General features: G+C 38.1%; 1 protein-coding gene across 2 annotated transcripts in view; it reads right to left on the bottom strand.

The window, feature by feature from the left end:
• Positions 1–15,539, bottom strand: part of LOC106671113 (trypsin-like) — a 40,688-nt gene extending 25,149 nt beyond the window's left edge. Inside the window, exon 1 of one of the 2 annotated variants that reach the window (XM_014401944.2) lies at positions 15,424–15,539. In XM_014401944.2, coding sequence (XP_014257430.1) covers positions 15,424–15,523 — 100 coding nt within the window. In that variant the 5' untranslated portion in view covers positions 15,524–15,539. Of the gene's footprint in view, positions 1–4,634; positions 4,766–15,423 lie in introns of those variants that run through there. The other variant, XM_014401945.2, reaches the window with a different exon arrangement.
• Between the last annotated feature and the right edge of the window lie 2,914 nt (positions 15,540–18,453).

The following is an 18,453-nucleotide window of genomic DNA, read 5'->3' as shown; positions in this document are numbered from 1 at the left end:
ATTGCTCACTAATCATATAACGCGAATATATCAATTAAGGAAAAACTCGACCCTTATCGAGAAGTCGATAAATCAATTCGAAGCATTAATGCTTTTATCTGGATCGAGTCGTGAGTTGGGTTGGGATCACCGGGTTTATACTCAGAATTTATCCACTGGGCAGTTTCTTTTCCTTTTCAAATCATGATTTCAGTGAAAAAAAAACCCACCGGACATTAAAACCGACATAAAAATTAATCACCATCTTCGCCAAGTCAACGCTCTAGATTTTCTCGGAATTGTTTTGTACGATAGAAGGTATAAGTCCTTCCCTAGATGAAAAATTCATGTTCCCTTTCTAATTGTCGAATTTTCCCTTTATATACTCACCTATCTGAGATGGCCGAAAAAGATAAAAATGAAATATTAATAAATTCTTGGAGGGAATTCACGTGGTTGTGCCCCGTACAGGGATGAGACATACAAAAATAATTCTGCATAAAAACCCAGCAATCATAAAAGAAACTGAACCCCTGGTTGAGAATAGCCATTTGGGAGAATAGATCTTTAGTATTGGCGCCAATAAAAAGAAAAAGGTTTTGCCAATACACGGGCAGAAACTCGCAGGTTTTACTAACCTAACTTATAGATAGTGTCTTTGAAACTACTTTAGGCAATAAAGGGTTAAATTTTATAAAGTGAATTTGAAAAATTTCATCTTATAGACCAAAATAACAATCGATACTAGATACAGTGGTGATGAAGTGCCATGCTCGACACTGAAGATTCCAAAAGTGACACCATACTGCGACGGCCCTAAACTCACGCAAACTAACATAACAAACTTGCTAAAGTTTGTGTTCTCTGAGGCAACTTTGGCAAGAAAAGGTTAATTTATAATTTTTTTGCCTTATGTAAGATATTCGGTCAAAGAGGGATTTATAAATTTGATTTGAAAAAAAGAATATCCTGTAGACAAAAAATGTTTTCAAACGCAGTTTATAAATTAGCCCTTTGTGGCATATAGTTACCAGAGAAGAACACTAACTTTAGGAAATTTGTTTCTTAAATGTTTGTTAGATTCGAGAAAGAAAATCCCGTAAGTTGCAGGCATATTGGCAACACTGATTTGTTTGACGCCAATCTAAAATCTCCATCTTGGTAGGTTCAATCTCCAACATTTCTCTTCTCGAGAATAATTTTTTTTTTAAATACGGTTTATAAATTAACCTTTTCTTGCCCAATGTAAGCTCAGATCAGCATTTGAACGATTTGAAAAAATTATCCTCTACACAACTGTACAAACCGACACTAGATGCAATGGTGTTGAAGAGATATGTTAGAGATTTCCATTGTTGACATTCCAAGATGGAGATTTTAGAATGGCGGCAAAAATCAGTGTTGCCAATACCGGTACAAACACTGCTCCGGCTCTAAAACGCGGGATTTTTCGCCTTACCTGTAACAAACTTTCCTACAATTTGCGTTTCTTTGAGCCAACATTAGTTCAAAATGGGGTGGTTAATTTACTTTGCAAACTTTTCATTTGAAATATCCTGCAAGACCTGAAGTCTGGCGTTGTTTGTCCAGCGTGTGGGACGTCGTCTTACAAGATCATCGTCCTCACCATCTCGTTTGAACACACTCGAAAGCTCTTAACACATAATAAAATATAATAAACGTTTTATTTCGGCTATTTTGTCGTTTTGGAAGTCAACTGTTGTCTGATTAACATACGTGCCTTCCTCAAGTAAAATCGGCTAGGATACTAGATATTTACCTCCCAGGGGCACTAAAGTCACTTAAGTCAGTTGTGACTTGAAATTTCGGCATCTGCATAGCTTTGGGGCTGGTTTAATTATATTCATGAATTATTGATTACATTTTAAAACGCTTGGTCTGTGAATCAAAATCGAAAACAAGATTTGTTGGAAATGAAAAGCAAGGGCTGGTACTGTTCCCTTTAGTTGTGATTGTTTTTATTAATTACATCCCATCTTAATTATCAAATCGGGAAATTATAATCACGTTGAATTAAATTTAATGTCGGCATGAAAGCGACTGCGAATCGTTTACTGTTTGAAATTGAAGGAGCGGGTACGAAATAGCGTATTCGTACTAAATAGCGGGGTGATACGAAAATACCATGACCCACTTTTTGCTGGCCATTCATCCTCCATTTGCGGGACTTGTGGACCTATCAATGAAACCGTGGCAGATTTATAAAGTGGTGCAAATGTCCCAAAAAGCCGTCAAGATGGATAATTTAGAGATTAAAGATCAAGAAATGATAACAAATGTCCCATACGAACCTCTTGACGTTTATTTTTATTCAAAACATATCAATCAAATTGCTTATCACGCCTTTTTTAAAATACAACGCATGCTTTCTTTTGTCGACCATCTGGTCTTTCCGAAAAAGGTTAACACGTACGATCTGCCTCCTAAATACAAATTCGACGCTGCCTTTAATTTATGAACAACAACAATTGAGAGTTTTGAGAAAGAAATAATGTTAGACAACGAATTTTGGACCTGTGAATCTTTAATGAAGTGAAATGATCTGTAACGGCCAAATAAAAAGTTACAAAGGTTCAGTTTAAATATTTACAACAAACGATATTGGCAAGCCTCTAAAATAACGGAAATAATAATTTGCTTGGATATTGTTTGTATTCCTCGATTTCGCGCTACCGCAATGTCGGAGTTGGTTAGGTTAGATTAGGTTAGGGTTATGATTAGGGACTGGTTAAAAGTTACATTACGTTAGGTTAGGTACGCTTAGAGTCAGGATGTTCCAGAACAGAAAAAATCAGAGTTTTGAGAAGAATTAAAAACAAGAAATGCTTTTTGGACCTGTGAATCATCAAAAATTCTTCCTTTAATGAAATCGTCCAATTTACTAAAAACAGATGTGTTGTAGGCTACTCTTGAGCATAAGGCGAGTGGGGAAGAAGAATTCATTTGATTTATTCACAGTCACTTTTGAAATGGGGTTGAAAGGGGTAGAATAGGTTAGGTAGGGTTAGGTTAGGTTTAGGTTAATGTAGGTTTAAGTTAAGTTATTTAAATTAATAAAAAGTACAGAGTTTTGAGAAGAATTGATGTCAGAAAACGCTTTTGCTAGTGGGACAGGATTAAGGTTTTGGATGGGTTGAATTAGGTAGGTTTAGGTTAGGTTATTTAAATTAATTAAAAATCTAGACTTTTGAGAAAAAGCGAAGCCAGGAAATGTTTTCTGGACCTGGGAATCATCAACAATTCTTCCTTTATCCCAGTTCTTTTAATTTATTCACAGCCTCCAATGAAATGAAGTTGAAAGGATTAGAATAGGTTAGGTAGAGTTAGGGTTACGTTTAAGTTAGGTTATTTAAATTAATAAAAAATAGAGAATTTTGAGAAGAAATGATGTCAGAAAACGCTTTTTCGTGTAAGGCAGGGAGTTTTCGGGTTAGGGATGGGTTGAACTAGGTAGGGTTAGGCTAGGTTTAGGGAAAGGTAGGTTTAGGTTAGGTTATTTAAATTAATAAAAAATACAGAATTTTGAGAAGAAATAAAGTCAGAAAAACTTGTACGAGTTAGGCAGGGTTAGGTTTTGTGACTGGTTGCGTTAAGTTTGGGTTGCCTTCCGAATTACCAATGCAACTTCTTTTTCATGATGCAATGCGAGAGGTTTTATTACAAAAAACGTCTAATCAAAGTTAGAATATTTCTTTTAACGTGCCTACTTTTTGCGGTGGAACCTCATCTTTGATTGTTTACGTAAATTTAAAGCATTTTAATTCACATGAACAATCTATCAAAGATTGAGTTTTTTGATAGGGTTTATGGCTGGAAAACAATATTTTGTGACCTTTTGCATCATCGATTTCACGTTACTGGGGTTGAGCATGGGTTGGGTTTGGTTAGGTTAAGTTAGGGATAAGTTTATGGCTAAGGACGGATTAGGTTAGGTATGCTAGAGTTAAGGTTAGTGACGAGCAAATTAGTAGACAATCGATTGCCACTAGATATCTGAAGCATAGGCGGTTTATACATACGAGATTGAAGAGCTCGTTTTTAAATTATTAATATTTTACTGTTATTTATTGTAAATCATCTATAGCAAACGAATAGGATTGTGAATCGTGTTTGGCGTTGCGTTGAGCAATGCGAGATGATTGGTCAACTGTTCGGAAAAAAGCCGGTTGTAACTTTTTACGAAGTTAAATTGAGTTCATATCGAACGTCAACAAGTGGCCCAGCGGGGTCTGTTTTGAGTCCGTCGGTGTTGTTTACAGAATTCGACTCGCTGCTAATGAACCTTGGGACAAAAAGGCCATAAAATAAAAGATAAAAACGGTTGGGAGTCGGGGGACGACAGATCCGAGAGATAGGTCGTGCTGTCGGACCTGCATATAAATGTATATTAACTCACAAAAGATCGTGTTCGTACGAATGCTCACGAGCAGATGATTTAGAAAAAAACAGAGTTTCGATACGAACAAAAGGGCCGGGGAAGGAGTCTGCCTCAATAAAAGGATGTTGGGATACAGCGGTTCCTGAAACGATTTACATATTAATAAGAGATGTGGTCGGGGAGTGGTTGTGGAGGGGGAGTGGTGTCCGACCACATTTTTCGCAAATGCCAAGTGGTCGGGGAGGTGTTTGTTTACCCTGGGTCATCAGCATCGGGGAGGTCGTTCAACCCCGACCTTGAGAACGGAGCCGAGACGCAACTCGAGTCGGACTGGACTCCAGATTCGCGAATTCGCTGGAGCACGACCCAAATCGGTACGCGGATGACTGCGTGATGAGTCTCACTGGCCCAGAGTCTCTTCCCTCTTTCTTCCGCGTAAGATAACGACGCTGCGTTACCATTCCCGTCACGTCAGCCGACCCACTCGTACTGTAAGCTGTGGGAATGTCCGATTCCGTTTCTACCAGGTTCATCGCCACAATTTCCACATTACAATCAACCAAACTGATAACAAAAAGAATGAACTTTTATTTTGGCCGATAAATCCGATCGACGATGTATCAGTTGCAACTATCTTCGACGGGTCCAAAAATTCAAAAACCGAATGGCTTGTACTTTGGTTTCGTGATTTTCATTTCATCGGTGATTTGACGCCTTTCTGACAACTCGGCGGGCTACCCCGTCCATACTGGGGTGAACGTGTACAGCAGGTGGACGGAGGTTTCAGATCAATGATCCAATTATCACGGATATTACTAATAAAAAATAACAAAGAAAAGGAAGCCTTAGGTGAACACATAAATTAAAATATAATTACAGTAAAAGTTTTTTGTATACCTTTTTCATATATAGTTTGGGGACATAATTGTCGGCTTTTTTGGAAAACCATGGCCAACTGTCCGAGTCGGTTGCACAGAACTACGGATGTTTCGCTGAACAGTGGTTCAGAGGTAGTGCAAACCCTCTTTTTTCATTTCATCTCTGCTTTAAAAATATCTGTCCGGGTAAGGTGTTTCAGGTAAATAATTTTCTTTGCGGCAGAATACAACAAAAAGTTGTTTTTTTCCTTATCTACTACTGAATTACTTTTGCGTACAAATTACACATACTTAACCCTTTAGCAATTTGGAGGATCACAAACTTTAGCAATTTTTTAAAGGTCAACAGGAAATCCCGTGAGTTAGTGTGGGGGCAGTGTTGTTGCTGCATGTTTCTCCGCGTGTATTGGCAACACTGATTTGTGTGTTGTTTGGCGCCAATATAAAAAATTTACATCTTGGAATCTTTAATCTCTAAAACGACTCTTTACAGCCTCTACATCTCGTAAAGATTGTTAATTTTTTCAAGCAAATACAAATTTTAAAATTAAGTTTATAAATTCACCCTTTCTTGCCCAATGTTGGCTCATAGCAACACCACGTTTAGCAAGTTTGATAGGTTAGGAAATCCCTGAGTTTTGCACTCGATCTAAAATGTCCATCTTGGAATCTTTAATCTTTAAAATAGCTCTTCACCACCAATACATCTTGTATCGATTATTATATAAGTCTAGCTATAAATATGTTAAAATAAATTTTATAAATTAACCCTTTCTGCCTAAAGTTGAATCAGAGCAACACCACGATTAACAAGTTTGTTAGGTTAAGAAACCCGGTGAATTAAGGGCGTGTGCAGTGTTGTTTCTGCCAGTTTATTGGCAACACTGGATCTAAAATCTTCATCCTGAATCTTCAAACTTCATCACCACCGCACTCAGTATCGATTGTTTTATTTGGTCAATGAAAACGTACGTGTCATACATCATTATTTTTAGAGGTCGCGTATCGCCGTTTGAATTTTTCAGAGATGATCAAGGATCTATATACTGGCGAATGTTCAACAGGTCGAAGACGCTTCACAAAACTAATTCGGTTGTGGTTCAACGGAGATTTGAAGGCGTATTAAACGGTCCTCTTTCAAAGATGACAATAACCCATTGTCTCGCACGCGAGGCGAGCCTTGTATCCTATAAATATAAAGGGCAGCCGAAGATTGTTTTTCTTGGTCAGGGTTACAATTGGGCGGTAAGGCCGAGACCGAGAAAAAGAGGAGGAACTGGTTTTTGTTTTGGTCATAAAACTGGTACCGTCTATTTTTAGGGTTTCGTGTCTGGGTATTTACGACTTGACTATGACAATAATTAGGTGAGACGAGTTGGTTCGCGGAGCCTTTCACCCCGTTGCAGCCGTAACAAGCCGGATGATGGCTCTTGATAGCCACTTCATCGAAGATAAAACCTGCCCACAGACATAATCTCTCGTCCATGAGCCACCTGTTTGGCCAAATTTCAACTGATTATCCGTTCAACCATTTATTTATTCATATGTTGTTATTTCAGTCGGAAACCAACGGGAATCCAAAGTAAATTAAAAGTAATTCTTAAGCAATTTAGTACAGAGCAATGTTTACAAAATACATGGCAAACACCTGTTTCTTTCCATTTATGCCCGTACTTCGGCCGAGTCGGTGAGAAGCTGGAAGATTTACGACTTTTCGCCGTCTTCAAAGGAATTAGCGAGCTCCCGTGAACAAACAGCTGAGGATGAAATATGGCCTATTATCTTCGAGCTTCTTTATACCGAGCTTAACTTATTTTATCCTGTTTTACTAGAGAGAAGATTCACTCCGTGTGTCGATTTTTCTCGCTGGGATTAAAGATCTCAAGAACTCGCTCGAGTCTTTTCGACAATGGAATATTTTTCACAGTCAAGGTAAATAACGCAGAAAACAGACAAAGCAAAGCAAAACAGCAAGGGTAGGCGGACCAGTATGATCGGAAACGACCAAGTGTCTCAACCCCCGCAGGCATCAAGAAGAAATGTAACAGGCTGGGTAAACAATGCGAGAAAGAGCAGACAAATTAGATAACAAATCTGAATTATGAGTGATAACGCATTGAACTTCCTTTTAAAAAAATGACATGACGTTGTGCTGACGAAAAAACTTTGAACTGTAACTTAATACACCTCTAACCCTACCTAACTTTCCTCTCCATAGCCTAACCTAACCCAACATGATACGTTTCGAACTCTAACATAAAGATCCATTTACACTGTCTGCGATGTGATATCACGCGTGTAGAAGATGGACTCTCAAAGAAAAGAGCTTGGGCTTTGCTTGGCTTGCCTTGGGCTTTTCATGGTTTAGCGTGCAACCAAGATTAACCGAGCGATCCTGACGAGCTGTTTTGATTTTTTCCCAGTACTTGCGTAATTGTGACGATAATATCTAGTAAATTTAGGCGAGACTTTCTTGGCTTAGTTTTTTCCTTTCTTAGGATGTTATTCTACCAAGTAAGAGTCTTTTAGCTTGACCCATTGGGCAGTGGCTCAATCATATGATAGTGTGACATTTTACAGAAAAGGTCCTGGTCCAACGGGGTTTGACTGCCCGTATTTTCACACACGGCAGTGTAAACGCTTTGTCAACTTACCTAACCTTACTCTTCATAACCTAAACTAACCCCATCTGGCATGTTCCTAACCATAACCTAAAGATTCATTTACACACCCGGCGATGTGTTATGCATGGTTCAGCGTGTAACCAAGGGATACCGTGCGATCCGACGAGCTTTTTTTGATCTTTTCCCAGTATTTGCAGAATTGTGATGTGTGTCTTTACCTTTTCTAGGATGATATTCCACCAAATATCAGTCTTTTATCTTGATTCCTTTGTTTGTGGCTTAGTCATATGGAAAGTTATCGAAGGGCATACACACAAAAGGCAGTGTAAGCGCTTTATAAACTTACCTAGCCTTACCATTTCTAACCTGACCCGCCATAACACTACCTAATCTTACTATTCATAACCTAACCTAGCCCAACCAACCTGACCCGCCCATAACCCTAACCTATATGTATTAACATGGATATTTTAAATTAACTCAAGTAGCACAATTTAAAAAAATTAAAATAACACGAAAATGTTTCAAATGTGGACTTCTTTGAGTAAAAAGAAGAAAACAAAATGTTCAATAAACACACAAAAAAGGAAGTCGATTTATGGAAGTTCTTATATTTGTTTTTTATTAATCATTCAATCAATAATTATTTACTACTTAAATAATATATGAAGTATTATTTTAGACGTATGATTATATGAACATAAGAAATCTACATGAAGACGTGGTTGTTTGTTGTTTATGCAATGTGTGTTTTTTTTATTGGTAAGTTTGTGTTCGATTCACACGCAAATTTTCCCCCTCTGTGATGATTAATGATGACGCGTGAAAAGGAATCGTCGAAACACGTTTAGGTCTGCTAGTTGAGATGATTAGGAGAAATGAAAATGACTAGCGGGCGGACCTTGATCCGAACCGAACTGGTCTCGGCCCCCGGGTGAAAAAAGAAAACGGACAAAAGGTCGAGCGGATTTCAGTAGGAGTTTCCACGCCCTCCCTCGATGTTGTTGAACCCTCGTCTTCCCGATGTCCGGACAAACCCCGGTTCGGCCCAATACGAGAAATCGGAGGCGGGGGTTTTCGAGAAGTGAGAAAACCTGTTCTGTCTCATATCAGCAGGCGAGATCCTTCTGCAATTATCGCCCTGTTCAGCAGTTAGAAACGTTACCGTTGTTCTGCTTCACCCCGCCAATTGTCTCACTTGACACCACTTCATCAAGAGAAAATTTAATTAAAAAATTAAGAACTTAAAAAGTTCTTCTGTTGTGGTAAAAATAAAATTCGACAGTAGTTTGGGCCTCTCAGATCGTTTTTGGCCCGACGCGTTTCTTCCCCCCTCTGAAGAAAAAACAGCGACGATAGGCGGACCGGAATAATCGGACCCAACTACCGGTTCACCACCCCAAAGACCTCAAGAAGAAATCGCACAACTCTGCTCCTCAAAAACACTCACAACTCGATTCAGTTGGCAGGGGTATAAACAGGTCGAGGCGAGACGCTTATTAGTTCAAGTTCTCCGAACGATGCGAAGGAGCTGGTATTTTTATTTATTTCAAGTCGATATTCTGTCAGTTTCACACCCTCTTAATTTATAACACACAGCGGGACATCAGGGTTGTAAGCAGGTCGAGCAAGCACACTTTGCTCCTCAAAATGTCGATTCAGTGGGCCAACGTTTCGATCTTTATTTCCATCATCATCAAGGTTATAAGGAAGGAGCCGGCATTTTCATTTATTTCAAGTCGATGGTAGGTTAAAAAACCCTCCTAATTTATAACACACAGCCGGACAACAGGGTTATAAGCAGGGTAACGCATTTCTCAAAAGGCCTCGAACCACGTGCTTTACTTCAGCCACTCTTTTCGCTATTAAAACCGAAACTTCTTTTTTTTCAACCAAGCACAAGCCGTTTTCATCGGGGGAGAGTGTAAGTTGGTATCATTGTTACGACCTTAAACGGGCTATCCTAGTTACTTACCACTACTAAAAGTTTGTAATTGCATAGTTGATCAAGTCATCTTGTCGATTGAACGTATAATGTATAAAATAATTTAAAAAATTCTCAAGAGCAATCTCTTTATTGGTTTACTAGGGCAATAAAATTTCAAAAATGACGCGACCATGGCCTGTTCCACGTGTTGAATGTCGTTTGGAGAAAGCATATGAGATTCGAAGAATTCGAGTTCAAGAGTGAGCGGGATACAAATGCTCGATTTACATTTTATCGGTGATTTAACGATGAGATAAACGGTAGACGTGCTCCACATTCACGTCTTTTTGCCACCTCGGCCGCCTACAACGGTTCCAGATGTGTACAGACGTTTCGAATCAAAGAACGGTGGAAAGTGAGGAAAATTTACCGTCAAATAAATACAAGACTAGTTATCCAATCATAAAAATCACGTAAACAAAGAAAATGAAAACACAAATTTAAAAAATATTAAAGTAGAAGAATAAGAATTGGTTGTACTAATCACGATGGAGTCTACGTTAGGGAAGATCATCAAAATTTCCAACATGTCTCTTTACCAAATAAAAGCTTATAAACCAACCCTACTAAGCCTAAGTTGCCGCAGAGCGACACCAACTTTAACAAGTTTGTTTAAGGTTAGCAGGATAGCCCGTGAGTTTAGGGCGGGCGCATCGTTGCCTTGCACTGTTTATGTGCGTGTATTGGCAACACTGAATAATTGGGCGCCAATCCAAAATCTCCATCTTGGAATATTCAATCTCTAACTTTCTGGCTCTTCACCACTATCTACACATCGTATCGATCGTTATATTAATCTAGCAGATTTAATTTTTCAAATAAAGTTTTTAAATTAACCCTTGCTGGTCAAAAGTTGTCCCAGAGCAGCACCACATTTAGCAAATTAGGAAATCTGTTGTGTTTATGGCCTGCGCATGTTGTTCATGCAGTGTTTCTATTCGTGTATTGGCAATATTGAATCTAAAATCTCCATCTTGGAATCTTCAATCTCTAACATGGCTCTTTACTGCTAACGACACATCATATCGATTGTTTTATATTTCGAGCAGATAAACATTTTAAAATAAAGTTTATGAATTAATTATTTTCGGTTTAGAAAATCACGTGTGTTTAGGGCCGACGCAGTGTTGTCCTTTCAGTGTATCTGCCCGTATATTGGTAACATTGAACAATTTGGCGCCAATCTAAAATCTCCATCTTGGAATCTTCAATCTCTTCACCAACAGAGATTTAAACACCTTATTTAAGTAGTATTATCACCGTCTTTGTTAAAAATTAAACAAAATCGAAAATTTGTCTACGCGGGTATTCTTAAGACCTTAATTAACACTGATAGTTATATTACCAGTGTACATGATGTCGGTGATTATAATGTCGGACGGTTGGACAATACGGCAGCATTTGAAGCTATTCGAATTCCTACATAATACTGTAAACATTATAGAGCATAATAAAGCATGTCACTTTTGGACGGCTGAACCCGAGGGTTTGCGGAATCCTTGCGATAATTGAGAGCCAGCAAGGTATTTTTAACTTTGATCGTAAAGGGCGATGATCGAACAGAAAACTTGTGTTTAACGGTTTGTTTGGCAGTGAAGGAAGCGAATCGAACAAAACCGATATGTAAAGAGCGTTCTAATGAGTGGCTAATTAACGAATGGCTTTACTTCGTCCTATTTGTGATGATGACGCCGTGCCAGGATTCAAAATAACAGTTTATAACGGGACTGTATAAAAATTGTGCCCGGTGAAAACAAAACGACTTTGAAATTTGGGACGAGTACGTACTCGAGAGGACCGGGGTGCGCTCCTCAAATGAAACTGAGCGACGTTCTTTTTCTCCACGGGTGTGTTCATGGTAAGAAAATTTTTACACACCGCAGAAGAATGTTTTTCCTCTCCGGTTCTCCTCTCGTTTTGTGAGGCGTGGTCGAAATAAATGAATCCAATCCCAATTCCGATCAAACATCTGGTCGTCATATGGGTGAACAGTCGCCTTGACATTTACATTGTGGCCTTGCCCGCTCTCAAAATTACACAAGGTTAACGCATTAAAGAGTTGGAGAGAAATTAATAAATTTTTATTAATCGGAGATTACAATCGAAGAAAATGGCGAGAGAGCGCACGGCCGCCAAAACGAGCCGCAGCATGTAAACTACTCGAGAGTTTACGCAGGAAAGTTCCGACTTTCTGTACGTTTTCCAAAAGTATTTCCATAAAAATCAATGGTAAATGAAAAAATTAATAAAAATTATCACTAAAACAGGCTTTTTTATCCTCTACTTTTCACACAAACAACATAAATTTTAAAAAGCCTCCCAATTTGATTTGAGCTGAGATTAATTCATGTGAAGGGCCAATTACCGTTTGACACCCATTCACTTTACCTATTAAATGTGCTATTTTCGGAAACTTAATTAAAAATCAAGGATTATTATAATAAATCGGTGGCTTAATTTGACAGAAATGATTTAGCGACAACTATTAGCTGTTGAATAGCCAGATCCAAAATGATAAAACTCGTCTGAAATTCATGCTTATATATGGCGTAAGTTAATTGTTCATACACGAAATCATTTATTCTAGGAAGATTGTGATAAGGTCAAAAAAGCTCTTCTGACTTCTTAAAATCTTTTTTCTCACTGATCAGTAGGAAAAACGGAAGCTCGGATGGAAGAAGGTTAAATCCAAACCCACACAAGACTCAAGAGGATAGAATATTTCCGTCGGATGGTACAATAACAAAAACAAACCTAACATTAACGCTAGCCCCAACCGTATTTAATTTAAACCTATGCAACCTAACTTAACGTTATCTCTAACCCTAACCATACCTAACTTAACCCTATATAACGTAACCTAACAGAACCTTAACTTGCTCTAATTCTACCTAACTTAATCATACTAAACCTAACCTAACCCAACCAAATTATTCCTCAAAAAGAAAGAAAATATTTTCCATCATTTATACTGGAATCGCATGACGAGCATGCAAAAAGTTGCCAATGCAAAAGTTTAAAATGTGCCGTTGAAAGAGGAAAAGACTTACGAGGCGAGGTAGGCAAGACGCTGACTTCAGAGGAGGTCTGGTATTAAATAAATTATATCTTAAATTTGGGGGTAATATTTATCTGACTTGTTGACTTATATTAATAAACCATTTTATTTCCGTATTGTTAGTTATTACATTACATGAATATGTTGCCTTATCATAACCTAACCTTAACCGTACATACCTAACCTAAACGCTAACCCTAGCCCTACCTAACTTAATCCTACATAACCTAACTATTAATAACCTATCCCAACTCAATCATTCCTCAAAATGAACAAAAATGCTATCATTTATACTGGAATTGCGGCGAGCATTTTTTAAAGAAGGCGAGAGAGGCAAAACGCAGATTTTATATTTACAAATTAAAGTAAGTCCTGAAGGATTGTTGTCCGGTCTTAAATCGATCATACTTTAGACTTATCATACATTGTACAATTTCCCATCTTACATTTCTAATTATATTACTAAACCATTTTATTTGTTAAAATCGATACATGCACTTTACCCTAACTCTACTTAACTTATCCCTACATAACCTAGCATAACCTTAACTCGTCCATACTCTGCCTAACCTAATCCAACCCACTTGTTCCTCAAAATTAAAGACATTATTTTCGATCAGTTATACTGCAGCGAGCATTTAAATTTTGGCTACAACTCCACTACTAGGTTTTACGTGGAATAAAATAACCTGATACTAGGCTTCAATCAAAGTTGTTAAAATGTGCCATTGAAAGGGGAAAACACCTAGGAGACGAGTCTGGCAAAACGCTGATTTTTTTTATTTGCAAATTAAAATAGAAAATAAGATTTTGAACATTTAATTAATTTTTTAAATCTTTTTGTTTTTGTTTTTTCTTAGGGTCAATTTTGTACTAGTCTTGGTAAAAAATAACTTGATCGAAGTCAGTAACCCAGCTGTACATAACCTAAACTTACCGCTAACCCTAACTGGATCTGTTTAACCCTACTTCACAACCTAATCTAAACTTAACCTGTACCTAAATTTACCAAACCTAAACATTCTTAACCTATCCTAACCCAAGTATTCCTCAAAATTGAAGACCTTATTTTCGATTATTTATACAGGAATTTTAGCGAGTATTTGGCTACGATAGCACTACTTTGTTTTGTGTCAAATAAACTTCCCTTATGCTAGTATCAGCCCCGATGTGTTAAAAGTGTAAATCAGTCACAGTAGGTCAATGTTTGAAAAATTAGTCAAAGTCTCCTTTACTGGGGATGAATGAAGTGAGATTTCGTTTTAGAAGATTGAGTATTGCTGCAGGAAAATTCATAAAAAATAATTTAAAAATCTTTTATTTTAAGCTTGAGTCTAATCTTTAAAATAGAGTTACGATTTTTAACGTTTTAGTTCTATTTATTTTCCGTATAAATTGATTATTTTATTACTATTCCCGCCAATAAACTAAACTAAACTCAGTTGTTTAGGGGTGGCAATACTTGCTGAATCTTAAATAAGGTTTTAACTTCCATAAAGTATGGGAGAGTTTATTTGATAGGTTTATTAGAGTTATTTGATTAATAACAGGAACCATAGAAACACGATGGACGATCGCGAGCTTTTTTTCATTTTTAAGAGGTGTTTTGTTAATTGACGAGCCATTGAGTTTTATCAGTTGATTTTCCTTTTTATTATTGTTCAGCTTCAAATTTCAATTAAATTAATTTCAAAGGTTTAGTTTCAAGAGAAAACGTGTTTTCAGACGGAGACGACGTCGGTGTTGTCATGTCGATGTGGGCGTTTGAAGTAAACAAGACGACAAGGGTGAAATTATTGTATGCTGAGCTCATAAACGAATCCATTCAGCAAGAAGGAAACGGGAGGGAATAGGCCATAGGGGGTCCGACGGGATAACGGTACTCCCTGGCAGGGCTCAAGAAGTTGTTTGTTGGTCACTACTCCGAGAAAGTACGGCGGATTCGCGGGGTAGCCGACGTCGAACCGGTTAACAACCTATTCCAACCCGTCTCGTCTTATCACCCGTCGGGGAAAATAACTCGGCGATGTCCTCCTCGGGGATGAAACAGGAGTGGGCCGTATGTGCGAAGTATGTTGACCTGTGGCCTTGCCCGGCTGCCTACCCGTCCATCGCAAGGACGTACGCTTATCGTTATTTACCAGGGGGTTCTTCGGCGGCGACACCCCTTTTCAACCCTCGCGGGACCCGCGGCCGATCCTGACGTCTGTCCTCCGGGAGTTTCGCCTTTCCCACCCGCAGGAAACCGCCTCCTTCGTAAATTCCGGTTTTTTCCCCATTGGAAATAAAACCGCGATTTCCACTTGTGGCTTTTTTGGTCGTTTTTTCGATCCGGCCTTCGTCAAGGCTGAAGAATAAATTGCGCGTCCGGAACATCTCGTTTCTGCCCCACCTACCCACCCTCGGATGACAATCGGACATAACGAAAAACAAACCCTTTGAGATGGGTTTTTTTTTCATATAGAAATTTCTGAAAAGTGACATTTGAAAAATTCTACCTTCGAGTACGACGGCATCTTCGGTGAGGTACTGGGTCGGATTGGCAGGGACGACCCGATGGACGTACCCGACTAGATATATTAGAAGTAAAGCCCTCATGTTCCTCTCTCGATGGTCTGGGATACAATGAAGCGGTCTCGGTGCTTCTTCCTACGGCACCCACCTCCCCCACCAGTCTCGGGATTGAGGAATTAGCAAACCCACCTTTTCTAATGAGACTCTGCCACCATTTCACTCCTTGGACCGAGTCCGAAAAATTTAACGGCCCTCGTCGGCCGGCTCGCCACGTTTCGCGACATCCGATCCGAGCCCGCGACCCCTCCGCCGGGCTCTTTTCGACGCTTACACGTCATCTTCAAAACGGAAAAATATTATTTTACGGAGACTGATAAAGATACAGATATAAAACGGTTTGATAATAAAATTCAGCTATGTCAGATAGAAAAATACACCCAAATCTAAAATATGATCGATTTAAGACCAGACAACTCTCCTTCCTGACTTATTTTAATTCATAAATATAAAATCCAGCGTTTTGGCTGACTCGCCAACTCTTCCACTTTCAATGGCACATTTTAAAAACTTCGCTTAGCAAGTTAAAATAATGCTCGCTCGCAATTTCAGCATAAATTATTGAAAGTAATGTTTTTAATTATGAGGAATAATTAGGTTAGGTTAGGTTATGTTATTTAAGGTCAGGGTTAAGTTAAGGTAGGGTTAAGTAGGTTACAACACTTCTTCAGAATTTATTTTACTCGCCACCCAATTTTTTTCGCATTTCTATGGCACATATTTGAAATGAATTTGTTTAAAAACTTCGGGGATGAAATTAGAATAATGGTCGTTTATTGGAAACAAAACCGAACAGTACTATATATAGTAGCCAAAATTCAAATGCTCTCTGTAATATAAATATTGGAAAATAATGTCTTTAATTTTGAGGAATAATTGGGTTAGGTGAGGTAGAGTAGAGACAGATTAATGTTATGCTATGTTATGTAGGGTAGAGATAGGGTTAGTGTTAAGGTTATGTACATGTATCGACTTAATACTTCGACCATGTTTTCAAACGGGATTCATTGATCGACTGTGCTGTATTACACAGGAGTTGCTAACGAAAGGAAATAAAAAAAATGGTTTAGAAATAAAATTCTGCAATATCAGATGGAAAAATACACCCAAATCTAAAATATTATCCATTTAAGATCAGATAACTCTCCTTCCTGACTTATTTTAATATACAAATATAAAATCCAGCGTTTTGCCTGACACGCCATCTCTTCCCCTTTCAATGGCACATTTTAAAAACTTCTCTGCCGCAATTCTATTATGAATTATTGAAAGTAATGTTTTTAATTTTGAGGTTGGGTTAGGTTATTCAAAGTCGGGTTAAGTTAACGTTAGGTTAATTAGGTTACAACACTCCTACAGAATTTGTTTTAATCGCCACCCGATTTCGCATTTCTATGGCACATATTTGAATTTGTTTAAAATCTTCGGAGTTGAAACAAGAATAAAACTGCGCTTGGTAAGTTTGAATAATGCTCGTCCCCAATTCCAGTAATGATTGAAAGTAACGTTTTTAATTTTGAAGAATTATCGGGGTGGGAAACGTTTGGAATGGTTAGGTTAGGTTATTTAAGGTTACCATTAGTTAGGTTAGGTTAATGAAGTTGCAAATATAAAAATCAGCGTGTTGCGTGTCTCGCCTTCTTTTCCCCTTTCAATGGCAATCAAAAATTTTGTTGCCAACTTAAAATAATTTTCCGTATTTTTGATGTAAATAATTTAAAATGATTTTTTTTAATTTTGAGAAATGATTTGGTCGGTGTAGGTTAGTAATGATTACGTTAGGTAGAATATGGACGCCTTCTAGTTAGGTTAGATTATGTAGGGTTAACGAACGTTCTGATTATATGGTGGTAAGTATGGTCTTAAAGAAGAAAGCAAATTCAGTTGTTACTGCTACACTTTCGTCCTATTTTAAGGTCATCATCAGGGCAAAACAATCTTAAATATGCCTACACATTGACATATTTACGTTTTTACGAGCGATCTCAAATTTCCTTGAAGACCGGCTAAGTCCCAACATTACCAAGGACTGTGACAGTCCATAGTCTTCTACGACCCCACTTATTTTACATTAAAAACATTCTCACATATGCTGGAATTTTACTGTATATTGCTGTAAAAATGGTGAATTTGACGGGGTAAAGGGTTAATTTGTCGCGGAAAAGAGTTAATTAGTAGTGAAAAATGGTTAATTTGTCGATAGGAAAGGTTTTGACAGGGAAAAAAGGTTAAAATCTTGCGAAAAGGGATTAATTGTACAGGGAAAACGGTTAATGTTTGCAAAAAGAGTTAATTTAATGGAGGACAAGGAGTTAATTTGTGTCGTAAAAAATAATTGGACAGGAAAAAAGGTTATTTTCTTGCAAAAAGGGATTAATTGGACAGGGAAAAGGGGTCAATTTGTTGCGAAAAGCGATTAAGTGGACGGGGAAAAGGTCAATTTGTTGCGAAAAGCGATTAAGTGGACGGGGAAAAGGGGTCAATTTGTTGCGAAAAGCGATTAAGTGGACGGGGAAAAGGTCAATTTGTTGCGAAAAGCGATTAAGTGGACGGGGAAAAGGTCAATTTCTTGCGAAAAGCGATTAAGTGGACGGGGAAAAGGGGTCAATTTGTTGCGAAAAGCGATTAAGTGGACGGGGAAAAGGTCAATTTGTTGCGAAAAGCGATTAAGTGGACGGGGAAAAGGTCAATTTCTTGCGAAAAGCGATTAAGTGGACGGGGAAAAGGGGTCAATTTGTTGCGAAAAGCGATTAAGTGGACGGGGAAAAGGTCAATTTGTTGCGAAAAGCGATTAAGTGGGCGGGGAAAAGATCAATTTCTTGCGAAAAGCGATTAAGTGGACGGGGAAAAGGTCAATTTGTTGCGAAAAAGTATTTATTAAGGATAGATTTAGTCTTAATAAAAATAAGATTGAGACATATTAAACGGGGTTTATAATATATCCATAATAAAAACAC

Source organism: Cimex lectularius, unplaced genomic scaffold (assembly GCF_000648675.2).
Source record: "Cimex lectularius strain Harlan isolate CLEC.00 unplaced genomic scaffold, Clec_2.1 scaffold201, whole genome shotgun sequence".
Classification (NCBI taxonomy): Eukaryota; Metazoa; Arthropoda; class Insecta; order Hemiptera; family Cimicidae; genus Cimex; species Cimex lectularius.
The sequence above is the reverse complement of the archived record's forward strand: the minus strand, read 5'-3'. Positions and strand labels throughout refer to the sequence as shown.